Raw genomic sequence first — 18368 nt, 5'->3', positions numbered from 1 at the left:
CCCCCAGTTTGCTCCCCCCAATTCACTTTTGTTTGTACTTTTTGGGGCCTGAGGCTGTGGGGTGTCATTGGGTTCCAGGCCCAGAGGGATTGTTTGGTCTGAATAAAAGGGAGAACAGCAGCTGGCAGGTTATGGAGTTTATAGTGAGTTTAGAGTTATGCACTGATGCAGTGCAGGATGTGAAAAATATAAAAGCTGAAATCCTAAGGCATCACTACTGTGAAAAATGCCAGTCACTTGTTTTTAAAATTTTAAAAGTTTAATAGTAATGAAATGATTATAAAAATAGTAATATAATTAGAATAATAATAATTTGGGCAATTTGGATTAGGACAATATGAGATAATAAAAACAAAGAGTTACAGATAGTCGGGGTACCTTATTCTGGGCAGCATGAGCCTGAGAGGGGACCCACGTTAACAGAGGATTAACCCTTAAAAACAATAACTTGTTGCATATTCATACACCTCATACATGATGCATAAATTCCATTCAAACACAGGATTCTGTCTGGTCTGTGTCAGCTTCTTCCTCTGAATCCTGACGGTGTCATCAGGGCTCAGCAAGGCAGGAAGAAGTTCATTTCTTCTGATAATGGAGCAATAAATTCTCTTTCTGTGAAAAATTTAGGTGTCCTGGGGCTGCTGTCTCGCTGTGAGTCCTTTTTTAAAAAAAGTATCTTATTTATAACATCTTACATAGCATCGTTTCTATTTTAACATTTTGTTATAACCTTAAACCATATGTACCACACTACTTAAGAAAATTAACACAGCATAACTTTCTAACATAACACATATAATATTCATTTTAATATTTGCGAAAAACCAATCGTAAAATACATGCGTTTTTCACAACTACCACAAAGATATTTATTAAACACCGAAGTCAAACCCCTTTTATCCCTCACCAGAGGCTTTGTCCCGGCTCCTTTCCCTCCGTGCCGCCCGCAGGTGGCGGCAGAGCCCGGGCAGAGCTCGGGGCTCGGGAATCTCCGCGGTTTGTGATGCTGATGTTGTGATGCCCGGGGAGGATTTCAGCTGTTCCTCTATTGAGGTTCCCCCCTGATTCCTATAGACATCGTAGAGCTTATTTTCTAAGGCCCAGACAAACATTTATCGATTTGACAAAAATGAAATCTCACCTGGGTGAGTGCTCACTGCAGCCAGGTTAAATTCAATAAGTAGTTCTAGGCAAACAAACAAACAAACAAACAAAACAAACACAAAACCAAATAAACAAAACTAAGCAAAAAAACCCTAAAAAACAAAACAAACAAACAAATAAAACCCCCCTAACCCCCCAGCAAAACAAAAAAAAAAACAAAGACCAAAAAAACCCCAAAAAACACAAAAGAAACCCCCCAAAAAACCCCAAACCAAAACCTAAAAAAAAAAAAAAAAGCAACCCAAAAAACCCCCAAAACAACACAAAAAACCCAACAACAAAAAATGAAACCAACCAAAATCAAACCAATCAAAAAACCAATCAACCAACCAAAACAAAACAAAAACCCCAAAAAAACAAGCATACAAAAAAACCACAAACAAACAAAAAAGCCCAAACAAAACCCCCCCAAAATGAAGATAATGGGTAGGAAATAGTAGAGTTTTTTGTATCAGCATTTTCAAATAGTTTCTAATTTTCACTACAAATCGTTGCAGCAAGATAAAATTCAACTAATTACTAGCTGAGAAATCAATAATTAAAAAAATTAGCAATGTTTTATATGAAGTTAAGTGCTTGGAAGGTTTTGGTTTGGAAAAACAAGTAAGAAAATTTGGATTGACCAAAATATTTCATTTTGGTTTAGGTTTGGTAGACAAGTGAAACAAATCTTTTGAGACCTTCTCCAGTCCTGTTAAAGATTCTTTCACTATCAATTTCCTCTCACTGTATTTGAATAATGTATCCTTTAAATGATTCTGGATTTTTGCAGGTAATAGTTAAATTTTATTAAATATGTATAACATGGAATTCCTTATTATAGAGTGTGGGAATTAACAGACCATCAGCCTCATTCACTGCTAGAAAGATTGGACCCAGCTTTACAGAGATTGTGACACTGTCTTGACATTTGCATTAGTGGTGACTTTCTGCAGGATTCCCATTTAGTTATTGGCTTGCTAGAAGAGGATTTTCACCTTGGCCAATGTGTAGAATCCATGCATGAGCAGCCCTTGCCTGTTGCATCCTGGCTGTGCAATGAGCCTGAGCTCTCTGCTGTTCTTTGGGGTGAACTTGCTCAGGTGAAACGTTCTCCTCCTCCACTTCCAAGCAGGATTTCAGATCATGGCTGAGAAGTCATCTTGCCCAAAAGATCTGCAGAATGAGGAAATGCTTTGGTAAGGAAATGCACACAGTTCCCTTTAGAGTGGCCTTTGTCTGTCTGCTTTTCTCTACTTCAGGTAAGGAAGGTATTAAATGTACAAGGAAAACAATGGCTTGTTCTCAGTGATGTCAATCAAGTTGTGGTGCAGAGATCTTCATCAGGTCTTTGTAGCTGTATAAAAGAAGTCAAAAACTTTAATCAAAATAACGGTGGTGTTTTATGAGGTCTGTTTATTTTCTCCCTTAAAGAGCCTCCAGCACAGTGTAACTCACTGAGGGCATTTCCACAGGCTGGGTTTTGAGGCAGTGCCCAGGGAATGCCATCACACACCACATGGCAAAAGGCTGGGCATCACTGCCGCTGCTTTTAATGAAGGGGTGGGACTATTCTGGAGCTGAGAATGATTTATTGCTCAGATAAACATCAGCCTCAGAGGCTGTGAGATTTTAGAGGAGCAAGCAGTCAGCCAGAGCTCAGAGCAGTCACGAGTTCTTCATTACAAGGCAATATAGAACCTTCTGATCCAATGGACTGTGACGGTGCTCACAGGGGTCTGAGGATGAGGGAAGAGATGAGGATCTGACTCCAGGTTTCAGAAGGCTGATTTATTATTTTATGATATAGATTATATTAAAACTATACTAAAAGGATAGAAGAAAGGATTTCATCAGCAGGCTAGCTAAGAATAGAAAAAGAAGGAATGAATAACAAAAGCTTGTGTCTTGGACAGAGAGTCTGAGCCAGCTGACTGTGATTGGCCATTAATTAGAAACAACCACATGAGACCAATCACAGATGCACCTGTTGCATTCCACAGCAGCAGATACCCATTGTTTACATTTTGTTCCTGAGGCCTCTCAGCTTCTCAGGAGGAAAAATCCTAAGGAAAGGATTTTTCATAAAAGATGTCTGTGACAATGGGCAGTTGGCACAGGGTTTATTTTGCTTTCTAACCTATCACCTTTACTCACTTCTACTGCACTGTGGATACTTTTACCCAATGGGCTTCTGTCTCACATGCACACACATGCTTCTGTTATAACCTCTAAACTCTTAGCTGCTCCACACAATTACACCCCTACATTATAACCCTTCACCATCTTATCAATGCAGTTTCTCACTTACTTAAGGCACATTCTTACTTACAACTATAGAAACATACATTTATGATTTTTCTACTTAATATTTATGTATTGTATTTTTACATCAATCCAGGCTTCTCCCAAGGCTGCAGATCAAACCCTCCTGTGCCCGTTTTTCCAATTCCCACAGCTGGGTTTAGGATGAGGCGTGACACTCCAGGGTGTGACCAGATGGGTGCCCCTCATCTCTCCTGTGGGAGGGGTCTCAGGTGTGTCTGTGCCTTCACAGGTGGTGGACATCATGAGGATGAACGTGGACAAGGTGCTGGAAAGGGACCAGAAGCTGTCAGAGCTCGACAACCGGGCAGATGCATTGCAAGCAGGTGCCTCACAGTTTGAGACCAGTGCAGCCAAGCTGAAGAGGAAATACTGGTGGAAAAATTGCAAGGTAAGGAATATAAACCCTTGCTTGGAATCACTTCATGGCAAGAATTGCTTTCACTTGCATTTAGTGGGACTTTGCCTGCAGGATGGCACCTCTGACTCATCTCTTCTCGTCAAGGTGAGAAGGAGGTGCCTTGACCTCAAGGCTCCAGAAGTCAAGCAACTTTGATCTTTACCAGAACCCATAATTTCTGCAGTATATAAAATGTAGATACAATGTTTGTTGCTTCCCAAGTGCCTTTAATTAGGGATGGGAAACCATTCCATGTCAATTCGTGTCAGTTCTCTGTGGGAACCACGAAACCTGATCAGGTGCAGTGAATTCTAGCAGTGGGAGAAAAGAAGCTTTTTCCTTGTGAGGATCATTGGTCTGATTTTTCTTCAGGATGGTAAACCATAAAAAACACCCAAAACTGGGTTCTGCAAACTGCTATGAGAAGGGAGAAAATGACAGTCTCTTATGAAGAGGGGCTGGTTAGGACAGAGCAGGACTTTGATCAACCAGCTGCTTTCTCTGCTGTCTCCAAAGTCTAATCCTTCCCCAAGAGCAGAGAGAGCCTCACTCTCCTTTGCTTTTTCAGACCTTCTCCAATATTTGTGGATTTTGGACCCAGAAACTTCATCTTCTCTTGCTCTTCTAAGACTCATGTCTTTGCTTCTTCCTGCTCATGCACCACCACAACCACAAACACTGTGCCAAAAGTTCAGCTTGATTTCCATTGCTCAACACCAACTTTCCTGCTGACCATTTATGTCCACACAAATAAAACCAGCTGTTCCCAAGGGGCAATCTCACATGGGTCCCTTACTAGCCTGTTGTCTGCTTTGCCTCTCCAATCCACAGTGTGCTATGAAATGCAGAGCAAGACAAAATATTCTGGGTAAAATACATGTAAAAACACTCCAGAAATAAAAGGATCTACATTAAAAATTTAGCAGAGCAGGTCCTCTGGGCCTCTTTTAGCTGTTGCCCAGCTGATAAGTCCAGAAGTGCAGGAAGCAGGGCTTTTGGAGCTACAAGCACAGATTTTGAGTTAGGTTCACCCATGTGACTGCCATCACCACAGTGACCTGCACTACCTTCAAACCTGCCCTCATTGTCCCTTCCTGCTTTCTCCTGACAAACAATCCCCCTGTCCTTCCTCTGGCTCCCAAACTCTGCAAAGAGAGGGAAGAAATTTAAAAAGAATCTCCTGCAAGCCAATGGCTGGCTCTGTCCTCGTGTCAGGAGGAACGAAGGCTTTGATTTGACATTCCCATGTTTGTTGTTTTTCATTCTTTCTGCTCACTGGGGTAAAAATGGCCACTGGGCTGCAGCCTCCAGGGGGCTCATCAGCTTCCAGGGGCTCTCAGGGGGCTCTGGGCAGCTCCCTGCTGCTCTGGGCTTGTGCACAGCTGCCTCTGCTCCTGCTTTGCACCGAGCTGTTTCTGCCCACCTCTGACAACAGGCTCTGTCCATTGTCGATTTTAAAACCAGCAATAAATCTGGGGCCTTAGCAACTCTCTTGCAGAGTTAAAAGTATGAGGATTGCGTCATTAAGTAAAAGAAAAAAAATTGAGGGGTTAATGTGTTTCATGTGAAAACCTGACTTTCTCTTTTTCTTTCTCATATCTTCTCTTTTTATAGATGATGATCATCCTCGGTGTAGTATGTGCAGTCATTCTCATTATAATTATAAGTGAGTAATTCATTTTCTCTTTCATTTATGTTCTCAATAGCTTGTGACTTAAGAATGGCTGATACATTAAAAAACAAAGCAACAAAAAAAATGGATATAAAATATTTAAACTGATTAATTTGTGAAATTTCCCTTCTAGTGTTATGCTTTTATAGTGAGAATTACTGCAAATTCCCTGGACACATACTGGCAGAATTTGTTGACATTTAATGTTTTTAACATTAGCATGTTACATAACTTTCCCTAGGATTAAAAGCTCTCCCTTTTTATGTTTTAAATAAATTTTTATGCAGTCTCAGAGATCTTCCTTTCAGTATGATGATGATGACTGCCACAGTCCCAGTGTTTTCTACTAAGAACAGTAATTCTTGAAATACCTCATGCCTAAAAAAAGAGGGTAAAGGCACACAGGCAAACAGGCATCTGATCAATTTTTTAAAAGCATGTAGGTGCCTGGTTTCTGCCATATCAGCTAGAATTTGAGATGTCAGTGTTTCTGAAGATCCTTTTGCACCTCGAATGCCCAAATGTTGCTAAAAGATGGCCCAAAGTCTCACTGACTTCTTTTCTCAAAAGATCATCTCGTTCCACACAGTTGTGTAGGGAAGGTAGCTATGAATGAATAATAGCAATCCTGCTGGTTGGGACTCAGGGACCTTGTAATGACAGGAACTGAACATTTCATTTATGTAACCCTGTGTTAGCAACAGCTGTTAGGTGACATAACTGTAATATGGCATTAACTCCTAAAAGGGAGATTCTCCAGATACACAATGCAGGTGGTAACCCAGAAGAGATTCACCAGAAGGCCAGACTGTGGATGTGAGTTAATTCCCAGCTCTCAAGTTACATGCTTGATACTCAGCATGTTTCCATTTTCCTCTGTTGCTCCTGTAAAGAAAGCTTGCAGGATCACCTGTAAACATGACTAAAAGGAATGAGATACATGTGACAGTTTATTAGCCTTATGAATGCTGGCACCAAAGTGACCCAGAATAATTCCAGGGTTTCGTAACACTGATACAGTAAGAATGGGAAATGCTTAGATATTAATTAACTATATTAACTGTGTACTCAAAAGAAAGACCAGCCCTTGTGCAGCAACCAGACCAAAGAAGATGTGCAGCCATTGAACTAATTGCTGGGTATATATTCCTCACTGAGCGTTATGTGAGTTTTAAGAAAGTAAAATGTGGTCAGGATAGCTCATATCAACCTCCATGGAAGTTTAGGCTGAAACATATATAAGTAAGAACATTGTTTCACTCCTGGTTTAAAATGCTGAATGCCTGTTCTGCTAAATTAAAAAAAAAAAAGCCAGTGCAGGTTTGACGTGGCTTAGGTTGAGTGTAGGGTATTTAATCACAAACTTGAGTGTCACAGTGTTCAACCCAGGCTGTGGCTCACACAGTGAGATCCAGTACCAGGTCAGTGAGATTTGAGTGTACCTGTTGTTCAAATTATTTTCCCAGTTTATTTGATTCCTCTGTAGTAAGTTGCAGCTAAAGGTTGCAGCGTCAGGAAGGACCTTGTGTATTTAACTCAATGCTGTGTTTATTTACAGTATATGTTTAAATGCCATAGACATCAAGCATCCAGGTGCTGTTAGACAAGGCCTGCATGGCTTTTCCATCTGATGTGAGTGGGAACAAGGCCATCCCCTCCATGGGGGTGGCTGTGGGGCAGACACACAGAGCCATTCCTGTGCTGCCATGGGTGCTGCCTGCCGGAGGCTGCAGCACAGCACACGGCTTTGCTGGGCTGGGGACAGCAGCTAACATCACTGCCAGCCCTTGCCCTTTCTGCCCTCAGAGCCACAGTCTCCCCTGCTTTCTACCTCAGATTCCCCTCCAAATTCCCTCGGGCACAGGAGGAGCATCCCTGTGCCTGGCAGAAGGAATACTGCGTGCCACAAACCACGCTCCTGCAGCTGGGATGCGCTAAGGATGTTTGCAGTCCTCTGACACCACACACTGCTGTGAGATAAAGCACAACGGTAACTCTGTAATAACTCCTGGTTTTTGTCTTCTTTTTTTAATCTTTCTTTCCTTCTGCTTCATTTCCCAGTTTATTTCTCCACTTGAAAAAGCAGAGAAGGAAGACTTGGCACACCTTTGTTCATATCAACCGACGATATCAGTGTTCCTTTGTTGAACTCCGCTTTTTAATTCCCGCTGTCTTGGGATTTTTGCTTGTAATAACCCATAAGCATTCAGTGTGGTGTATTTTGGAATTCTGTTGTTTCCACAAGAAACTGTACCAGCTAAATACTGCCAAGTAGTTCCATACACTGTCTAATCACTGTGTCTTAAGATGTGTATGCACTGACCTTCAGAAACTGTAGTATATGAAAAGCATCCTAAACCATCTCAGAATCAGAGAATGCAGCTGTGGAGAAGCTCCTGTTTAAAGGGACACTGCCAGGTGGATTGGACCCAAATCTAAGGTTGCAGCAAACATTAGGACCAAAATTCTCAATCTGAGCTCCTAAAGTTGGATGGCAAAATCCATTGTCAGATGTATCTGCTACTCCCATTGAAGAGAGTGATACCTCTAAGTATTCATGTAAGATACCATATTTCAGTTTAGCCAACCAAACACAGATTTCTTTGAGGTTAGATGTAGAATCCAAGTCTAAAAACCTTGTCCGCAGAAAATAAAGAAAGACTAGTTTATCATCTTTTATGGATTTAATCTTTTTCCTCATGGAAAACACCTCTTGGTGATCTGAACAACCAAGATGGCCTCAATATGAAAGCCAGAAAGGAATGAAAACCCTGTGTGACAGCCAAAAAGCATTAGCTAGCACAGTCCTGAAAAAGCCAAGGGAAATGCAGAAGTGGTGATGCAAACATCCCAAATGGCTCAGGTGCAGTCTCTTGCTGAAAACTCAAGGCCCCATTTGTCAGGTTCCATGGGACATCTCTTGGATGCCAATCCCCAATAACTGGGCCCTGACCTGAGGCCCATGAGCAGCCCTGGTGCTGTCTGTGGCTGCCCAGCTCTGGGGAGGAAGCTGCCTCTGCAGCAGTTTGCAGAAATGGTCCCCACTGCCAGGATGGTTCAAAAATCAGGACAAGGCAGGGGGGAACAGTGGGGAAAGGGAAGGGTGCCTAGCAAAGCTTTCCTGGAGAAGAGGAAGGAACAGAAACACTGTTCAAAGTAGGGGTGTTAATAGGCTTTAAAAAGATATATTTTAATTTGTGCATGTGGATAGTTCATAGTGTCATTTTTGTAAAGTGCTCAGCTGGGATACCTATTATACTCAATTAATTTAAACAAACATTTGATGTAATTAAAAGAAATTATATACTGTGGTTTGAAAGAAAGTTCTTTATGCTTTGGTGAATTTCTTGTTTTTCTTTTTAAAACAGTGAGTAGTTTAATCATCCTTAACCAAACTAAAAATGAATTAATCAAATTTTGAGCCAGGAAATTCAGGAAAAGGTCTTTTTAGGATAACTCCTTCAGAATTTCTAAAAAGAATTCATAGAATTAAAAAAACATAATTTGGTGGGTTGGGGTTTTTTGTCTGCAATTTAATTAGGGAATAGAAACAGTGATAATAGTAGTGTAAATATTCCCACTGAGGAGCATTTCTCTTGACATAGTTTTAGAGTAAAAAAAGATTGAGAGCCTGACCAGTTTGTTGCTGTGAATCTATATAGAAATTGTGCTGAAGTAGAATTTTGCAGAGAGAATAAGTAATGATCAATTGAAAGGTTCCAGTTGCATTTTTCCCTAAATATTTATCACTTTCTAGTCATGTGTACTACTTCATATCATTAAGTCAAAAGTGGCCCCAGTCTTAATGAAGCTGAATATCCAAAGTTAGTAATGTGATACTGGGCTCCCTGGTAAGCCCTGATCATTCAGTCCTTCACTGGGTGAGAACCCAAACAATTCAGAAATCCTCCTGGGCTGGACAAAAACGTAGCAGGGATGAAAGACCTGACTCTGTGAGGTGACACAACTGTGTATAAATGAGCTTTCGCTGGGAGAGGAATGAGCCATCCAACTTCAGGAGCCTTGTTGAACTGCTAAGGTTATCTGATATCTGATCTGAAGGAATTACCTGCTGAGAGTGGGACCCTGCCACCCACACCTGTTACTGATATTGATAATTGATATTATCAATATCAATATTGTTATCAATATTGATGTTGAGCATGGTGTCCTCACAGGGCTTCTCTGCTGAACACACTCATGAGATGGGGACAGCTTTTGCTGGAGGTGGTGCAACCAGGAAGGTGAAATGCTGATACTGAGCCTTAATACAGATGTTCCTTCTCCTCTGGGAGGCTGAACTGGTACTCAGCTGATAGGAGTGCAAATACACATTAAAGAGTTTGAATCCTCTAGCTGCAAACACACAAAGCTCCCACATGAAACTGCAGTGGAAGTGCTACAAGGATGGAAAGCTCACATTCCCCCAGCTAATGTAGTTCAAGCAAGTTAATAATCAAAATCAAATCTCACCTCTAGGTGAGAGCGGAGAACAGAAACTGCTCTTTGTGGAATGTGGACCTATTCTCTCTCAAAATTGTAACTCATGGGGATGACTGCTAAATATAACTGAGAATTTGCAAGGAAGAGTTAAGAAACCTACCTTGTAGTGGGTTGTAGAATGTTTCCTCCTGACTATTTCCTCCTGTGTGGTGGTGAAGTACGGTAAATTAATGTGTTTAACTTTTCAAAGTCATTGGCCCATGGTGTGCTCTTGAATGCTCAATGTTTGCTACTGCATGTGGTGTGGTGGTTGGTTGTCATTGGTGAGATAAGCCATGTAATCTTTCTAATTCTGCCCAGGGAGCATGAACAAATGTGTCTGATGCACAAAGCTCAGCTGCCCTTGCAGAGGGTTAAACCTTCAGCAAGGAGAACATGGTAATGGAGGACTGTTCAGGGTCATAGATTGTGCAACAGCATCTCTCCCATCCATGCAGGTGGTGCAGAGCACAATCTGTATGAACACAGTTGGAGCTCTCATTTGTGGTGGAGCCAGGATTGATTGGAGCTCTCATTTGTGGTGGAGCCAGGATTGATTGGAGCTCTCAGCTGTGGTGGAGCCAGGATTGATTGCCTTCCACCCTAGGTTTGAAATGTCTGGGCAGTTACAACTGCCTGCCTGTGAATTTTCCATGAAATGGTTAAGTCATTCTTGTTCAGTCACCACCAATCAGAAATTCAGCTCCTGCTCTGTGCCACTGATGCTGCCTGGGTTGTTCCCCTGGGCTGGTAAAACAAAAGGTCACAAAAGAGCTTCCTTTAGTGACCCCTGGTACACCCCCAGGGACTGCAGGGCCATGACTGCCACCTTGGGGACCAAACTGAGGCCTCTCCTGGCTGGAAGCAATGCTTTTGGTAGCTTTATCCAGAATCAGACACTGTTTGAGACCTGCACATCCCATCCTTTCCAGAAGATCCTCTGCTGCCTGGAGCACGGCTGTTCATAGAGAGGCTGTACAGCAGGAGATGCCCTTCACACAGAGCACAGCTGAAAGGAAGGGGTTAACAGCTGCTCAGGGCCTGCACCACGGCTGCTGCTGGGCTTCTCAGTCATCTTGTCAATGATCCTACATCAGCTTCTGAGCTTGAACAAGTGTTGCTTGCACCCACAGGCTACTGAGGTCGTGCTTGGGCGTTACACTTTCAAATTTAGCTCGTGTTGCAGTGACACAGATGTGGATTTAAACCCAAAACACAGGTGTGGCTTTAAACCCCAAACCAGTGTAGCACAGAACTTGGCAGGAAAACTTAGTGTGGAAGCCCTAACGAGGTACTTGACCTGATTTTCACTTCACAGCATTACATAACAGCACATTCAATCCGACAGAGCCAAACCTAATCCAATACTATTCGAAGGAGGATGGGAGAATCTGATAAAGATTCTGAATGTAACCTAGGGTCTGTAAGACAAGGGGTGATTTAGAAATGTAGCCAGTTGGACTTCTCAAGCTGGTACTTTCATTCAGTTGGAACCTGCATGATGTTACCCCCAGGAACAACTCAGGCAAGTAAAATATTTGCCTTTTATTCTTTTTATGTAGTGATTTGCAATAAGAGACTTCAACAGTGATAGAAGATCAGGACATTATTGACTGCAAGGAATTAATTAGAACAGCCTCAAAAATCTGCTATGCTTTTGTCTGAGTAGCAAGACCTTTTAAAATTCCAGTTTCTGTCACTGCTCCTGTGACAGGGTTTCACCTAACTTTAATTGCATGAGTAGCTGCACTATTTCTTGTCTGAATACAATGGATTTTAGCTCTTAAGACCAAGTTCTTGACTTGACATTGATACTAGAGCATACCTGCAAGATGGTGATGTCTGTTTCCCAGAAGGGCATTGACCATGGGAGACTCAAACTTGAGGAACTTCCAGAAGCTCCATCTCAGCCCTTTCATGCTTTCACAGAGTGAATTTTCTCTATTCCATGGGAGATTATCCACACAGAGGGAATATGCATGATCTGTTATTTTTTTTAAGAAAGCACCTTGATTGCATGGTGGTGAGGGACCTTCACAAATAACCTAGAGAGCACTTGGGTATGATCCAGGATTTGCCTCTCAGCCCTGCTCCTCCTGCCCTTTAAACAGGGAAGGGGCTGAGCCAGCAGCCATACAAGGCACCGGGCTCCCTCCCAATGTACACAGTGAGTATTAGAGAAAGGCCTCAAAGTCTCTTTGATCTGGATTTGCACCCTGACCTGAACTTCAGACCTGTAACAGATCATAACCTTTGGGCCCTCTATCTCGTCAGAAGGCTGAGATGCTCTTCCAGCCAGTTCTTCCTCATCTGATTTAGGTCCCTGTTGCTAGACAAGATACATTTGAGCCAGAGAAAGCACAAGCACCCTCAAATTAGCTTCTTTAAAAGAAAAATTAAAAGGCTGAAGAAGGTAGTTAGGAAAAAATGAATTTTAGAGAAATTATTGGCTGAAGCTTTCTCAAACTGTTACATTATTGTCAGGAGGGATACTAGATTGGCATGTATGAAACAATCAAACCAGAACCTCACACCAGTAGTTCTTTCTCCATCTGGTCTACTTCAGAAATACTTCAGGAAAGGATTTTGTTTTCCTCTCCAGTTAATTTCCCTTCCTCAGTTGATTAATGTGTGTCTCAATTGATGTGCTCAGTAGTTTTACTTCTCCATTGATAACCCTAAGACTCTCTGCCTTTAAACACATGTATAGAAAGATATCTGAGCCACCCAAGGAGTTTACCTTCCTTCCTGGTGCACTGACATTTAAAAGCTACATCTTGGAATAAAGCAGGAAAACTGTGGCAGTCTGGTTACATGCAGTTTTGGTGGAGTAAACACTTGATTATTCAACAATGAGTCACTCCTGCAGTAACCTCATTCTGTCATGAGTGTATCACATCTGCTAACTCTCCAAAGCAAAAACCAGAACCTGCACCTCTCCAAAACATGAACACAGCCTCGTGGTTTGCACGTAACACTCCATTCAACCAAAGCCATGTACTAGAAGTTTGAAAGGGCAAAGTACTTGTTCTCAGAGAGAAAATATAGAGAACAACAAAGACAATTAGGAAAAAACCCTTCTCCATTCTTTAGCTCTTCTCACAGTGTCTGGCTTATCCATTACTTTTCAAGCCTCTCAGAAAGCTGTTGTGGTTTTGGAGTGCAGCGTATTTGGAGCACAGAATTTTGGGGCTGTTTTGCCCTCTGGGCTGAGTCCCTGCCTGCTGCCACTGTTGCCCTCAGCCAGAGCTCAGGTGAGGCTTGGCTGAAGCAGAACCTCCTCCCACAACACCCAGCTCTCCTCAAACCTCCCTCCCTGCTCAGCCACACCTGGGGCAGGACGTGGCTCCTGGGCCTCCATTTGCTTCAAAATCAGGGGATACAAAAGAAGGCTAAACAACAGCATTGTTGCTACACTACCTTAACACTGGAATTTTAATTAACTTTATTTAACAGTTCTTGTAACAATAATTTCATTCATTTTGTTGAAAGAGAGGAAACAATAAATAAGGATATTGTGGTAGTCACAATAGCATAAATTGGGAAATGGTGCAAGTGAAATATCGCTAACATTCAGTAAAATCCTTTCTGTAAGTGGCTCTATCTAAGAGAAGCCTTTCTATATGAAAATTAAGCAGTGCTTGTCTGTTAAATTCAAATCCTTACAATGAGCTATGACAGATGGTAGTGTTTCTCCTGGACAATGCAGGAAGGATGGTGCAGCACTCCTTGCAGAGAGCACCTTTTGGGGCATTCTAGCCCCAGACATGGGGCTGCTGGCAGCTGCAGCAGTGCTCAAGGACTTCAGTCAAATTAGCATTTCAGAGTGCCTGGGGCAGTAAAGATGCAGCCTGAATGTCTATTTTGCCCTAGAGCAGTTTGGGCCCAGCAATGGAACCTTTTTGGCACAGCACAATTATTTTGGTTACTCTCTATCCACTCCAGTACCTGTGCTTGTCCACCTGTAATTGGTCTAAGGTGAGGATAAAAAATCCCTTTGTTGAATCCCTTGCCTTCCTGTCATATATATGTGAACACATGGTGGTGGTCTGAGCTTTTTGTGAGGAAAAGTTTGAAAGAATTAAATCAGGTTTCTACCCCTGATGCATTGCAGGTTTGTTTAAAGTAAAACTAAATAATGGCAGCTGCAGTTATTGTCTTTGTAAGATCAAGGATTGAGAAAGTGCATATAATGGACCTACAAATTCATACATGCACAATGCATATTTTTTTTGAAGTTTAGCTATTAATATTTATAGTATTGATCTGAAAGTTTGCTAAAAATTCTTTATTAATGAAAGTAGTCCTGGCTGGAACTGAAAATTGAGTGATTGGAGTGACTACCATGCCACTAGCAAGCTGCTAATTAATGCAAGTTCAGCCTCTCATGAAACCCAAAGGGAAAAAATATTCTGAATAAAAGTAGAAATGTATGGTAAAGACTATGAGTATAAAGTTTGCTCATTACTTATTTACATATTATTTAAGCAATTAGCAGCTATAAAAATAGTCAGATAGTTAGTTTCCAAAGCTTAACTATAGATGAAAGAATATTTTTTTTTCTCATTGGAAAAGCTAACTTCAGTCTATGTTCCATCTACTTTTTCCCCAGACAACAAAATGCCAATAATGCTATGACACACTCACAGGTCTGCACAATGAAATGTTACAGATAGCTCACTACTTGTCATGAAAAACATCATTATTTTTGTAAATGAAACATCCTCCCTCCCCCAAACACAAACGTGGTAAGATATTACTCAGTCTTTTACTAAGATATTATGAGGTTTATCAGCATCACTGAAAGATTAGAAATTAGCACCTCCTACTCAAGAGCAGGACTTAAAAACATGCTTTGTCTGTTGCAAAAATACATTCTGAGGGGGATGCACCAAGTGTGTAGAGGTTAGAGTTTTATTTGACCAGTCCTGTTCTTTTTTCCTTCCCCTTTCCAAAGGAAGTGCTTATATATGTAGACAGGCATTTGCCATTTGGTTGAGAGGTTCTCCTTCCAAGCAGGAAAGAGATGAAACAGCCACTGTCTATTGTGAGCAACCTTTAGTTTGCTTTGCAGCATAAAAAGTCCTCTAAGTGGCAATATATGAACTCTTATTATAAACTTGTTATGCTCATTGCAGGAAATGAGTTCATAGCCAGCTAATTAGTATTTTCCTTAATGACTTGTGCTTGAGTGTTAGCACAGAAGAGCAGCCTCTGGAGGGGTTTGTGTCATCAGTTCAGCCCTGCAGTGTCTCACACTCGCCTGCCTGGAGTGAGGAGCAAGGCATGGCCAGGCCTGGAAGTGACTTCAACATGTGCCTAAGCATACAGTGAATTTCTGTTTTCTGTTTAACACAGTGAAAAACCCTCATTTGTCCTTGCTAAATCCAGGCCTGGCATGGAATCTGTGCCGTGTTCCAGTTCAGAAGAGGAAAAACCTTTCCTTTGAATGATAAAAAAGAGGAATGAAAGGATTGCTGGGGTTGCCTGGTCCCATGTCCTGCTCGAGGCAGGGCTGCCTTTGGGGCTGGGGAAGGTTGCAGGGGCTTTGTTTCCATGAGGTGTGACAATCTCCAAGGCCCATGGCTCCACAACACATTCTGTCATTGCCTGTGTTCAGTGCCCTACCAAGGCTGACAAAGGTGCAGGAAACACCTTTGTGAGTGCATGTGGTTTATGGGTTTGCCTTTTTGTTCTGTTGTGCGCCGATCTGATTGGAATCAAACTCAGATCTAGTGGAATTAAGTGCAACCTCCCTTTTTTCAAAGGACTTCCACTGACATCAAGAAATTTTCTTTCTTTCTTGTTGCCATTGGACTGAGGCAGATGTGATCATGCTGAGGACATCAGAGCATTCTCTCCCCTATGTGTGTGTGTGTGTGTGTGAGGCCTTCTCTGGCACTGAAACTGGAATGGGCACAGAATCAGAGTCAGCACATCTGCTGAAGTCTTGTTCTGTATTGTCTGAGGTCAGTGACAAAATCTTGAGTGGCTGCTAAGTTACTAGACTGGCACCAAAGAAAGAAGAGGATTTACTGAGGTTACCCTTTCTCCTCACAAGTATCCTTGGCAATGCCACACCTGTTTCAAATGCTGATGGAATGGCAATGCAAAATAAAAACCTTTCTTCTACCTCTTTCCTTGTGATTCTTCAAGCTTTACTTCCTGTAATAGGAACAATCAGAAATAAGTTTTCAGTTGCCCTTTTAAAAGCCCAAACTCCAGACCAAATCTCTAGTTGCATTCTTTTACAGGCCACACAGGGGTGTTAAGCTCTGTAGTGACACACTCAGAAAGGGCCTGGAAGTCTGTGCTGAGAACAGCATCTCTCACCTCATAGACTCAGCTGTACTGAGCAAGGAGCTGTGATTCGTGCCTCTACAGAAAACAACCCATTTGCACCTTATTGGAACTATCTGGAGAGGAAAAAACAACCTTGTGGAGACCAGGACATTTCTTAAAGTGCTTTACCTGGAGGTCAGTGGAATTTCATTTATAAATGATAAAATGCATGTATTTTGATGCTGAAATTGTGATGACTTACAAAGTTTGATATTACTGTACTTTTTCTGTGAACAGTGGTTTTTTTGAGGTGGTGAGCATATTTTCCAAGAGTATCGTAGACATTTGTAACATGTATGTTTGTGCCAATAAATCTTGTTTTAAGAAGTTCGAGTTTGTATCATTCTGTTCCCAATACACAGAGTTTAAGGACAGTTAAGCAGCTGCAGCTTTCATTCCCTCTTACTTTAAGCACTAGAGACTTCTAGAAATGAAGATTTTCTAATTCACACTGAGTTTTTACATGTTCAATGTAACAGAAAAGAAAAAAAAAGCTCTTCTGTTGTATAAACAGTAATGAACCCTGTACAAAAATATACAGACACTAACAAATGGTGAATAGGAGGAGATGAGAAAATGTATTTAGTGCATTTGACTGGATTCTTAATTTTCTTAATGGTAACATGGGTTTTCATTTTAACAGGGCATGGTGAACTTGGGGAACTCAGTGCTATGAAATACTGATAGCTCACAATTTGGTCTACATTGGACAGATTTTGGTTGGAAAAAGAAGATTTTTCATCGAGGGGAATAGAGGCTCTTGCAGGGTCCTCTGCTGCCTTAACTTGGAGCAGCTGGTGCTGGCCACTTGTGTGATGGATTAATGGGGCATGGCAACTGTTGCCATGGTTATTCCTAATGAGCAATTAAGCCCTTTGAAGGGACAAGGGTTGGAAGCTGATTTTCTCTCCTTCCTAGCGCCTACACCTAAATGTTAAATTGCATAAGCATCACAGTAACTCCCAAGTAGCTCCACACCTGCAATGCACTGGCGGCCTTGCTCAATAACTTCTCTAATTTTGTTGCAAATGATCTCAGAACACATAAAAGGCACATCATTGTCTCTCCCCACCCCAATCCCAGGTAATGTCAAGATGCCTTTTTAAATGAAGGTTCTTTATTAGCAAAACTATAGATTTGTCCTTGGTAACTCAGTGCAGCTGGCAATCAACTGGGGACACTTTTGAGTCTAAAAGGAGACAAAGCAATCACTGATTTCATACACTGCACATTCTGGTCTGTGTGAAATAGCAAATAAGGATGAGGAGAGAAAGTGAATTATGTTGACTGGTGCATGTGAACATGATATTAAAGGACACAGGAAACTAATCAAAGCCAAAGTGAGGCTCATTAAGGCAGTACAATGGGCTGATGCTCCACTAGCTCTCTTACAGCAAGGTTGCGTAATTAGCTCAGCTTTATTGAGAAAAAATCCCAATTTCTGACTTTTGAGCTTACATAGAATTCTAACAGCTGATAAAACCAAGTGAAAATGAAGTTATGTTTAAAATGATGGAGATATTTAGATGGATATGGCAGAATCACCAAGATTATATGAAAAATCCATCTTTCATTCTGGTCAGATAGATTTGCATAATTCATGGCAGTTTGGGGAGCAGAAAGAAGAACTGATTCCTAGGGACTATTAAATTGTGTGGGGTGATGAGCTCTTGGGAGATGCACATGCTTTGGAAAGTCAATACAAGACAGTTCAAAGACAAAACCATTCTTGAAGTGGCTGCCTGCACACTTTGCTTGGTAAGATGAAGTACCAGAAGGTAAGTGAATGAATAAGTGCTTCTAAGTGTTCCTGACAGTTTTAAATTTTTTCAAAAAAAAGTCTCACATGACTAAAGATGGTCACAACTGCAACCTGAGAAGAAATGTTGGTAAACTGCTCAAGTTCCATAAGAAAGAGGGTAAGACAGTGGTAACTACTGTAGAGCTGAGGCAGCTTTTTTTGCTTTCCCAGCAGTTTCTAATCTAGAGGAACAAAACCTT

General features: G+C 41.6%; 1 protein-coding gene across 1 annotated transcript in view; it reads left to right on the top strand.

Moving 5' to 3' along the window:
* LOC115907104 (vesicle-associated membrane protein 2-like) overlaps nucleotides 1–10578 on the top strand; it is a 56594-nt gene extending 46016 nt beyond the window's left edge. The window contains exons 3-5 of the mRNA XM_030954769.1: nucleotides 3704–3862; nucleotides 5486–5537; nucleotides 7605–10578. Coding sequence (XP_030810629.1) covers nucleotides 3704–3862; nucleotides 5486–5537; nucleotides 7605–7621 — 228 coding nt within the window. The 3' untranslated portion in view covers nucleotides 7622–10578. The remainder of the gene's footprint in view (nucleotides 1–3703; nucleotides 3863–5485; nucleotides 5538–7604) is intronic.
* Nucleotides 10579–18368: the final 7790 nt, after the last annotated feature.

The sequence above is a fragment of the Camarhynchus parvulus genome, chromosome 9, assembly GCF_901933205.1.
Source record: "Camarhynchus parvulus chromosome 9, STF_HiC, whole genome shotgun sequence".
Lineage (NCBI taxonomy): Eukaryota > Metazoa > Chordata > Aves > Passeriformes > Thraupidae > Camarhynchus > Camarhynchus parvulus.
This window is presented reverse-complemented; position numbering and strand designations above follow the sequence as displayed.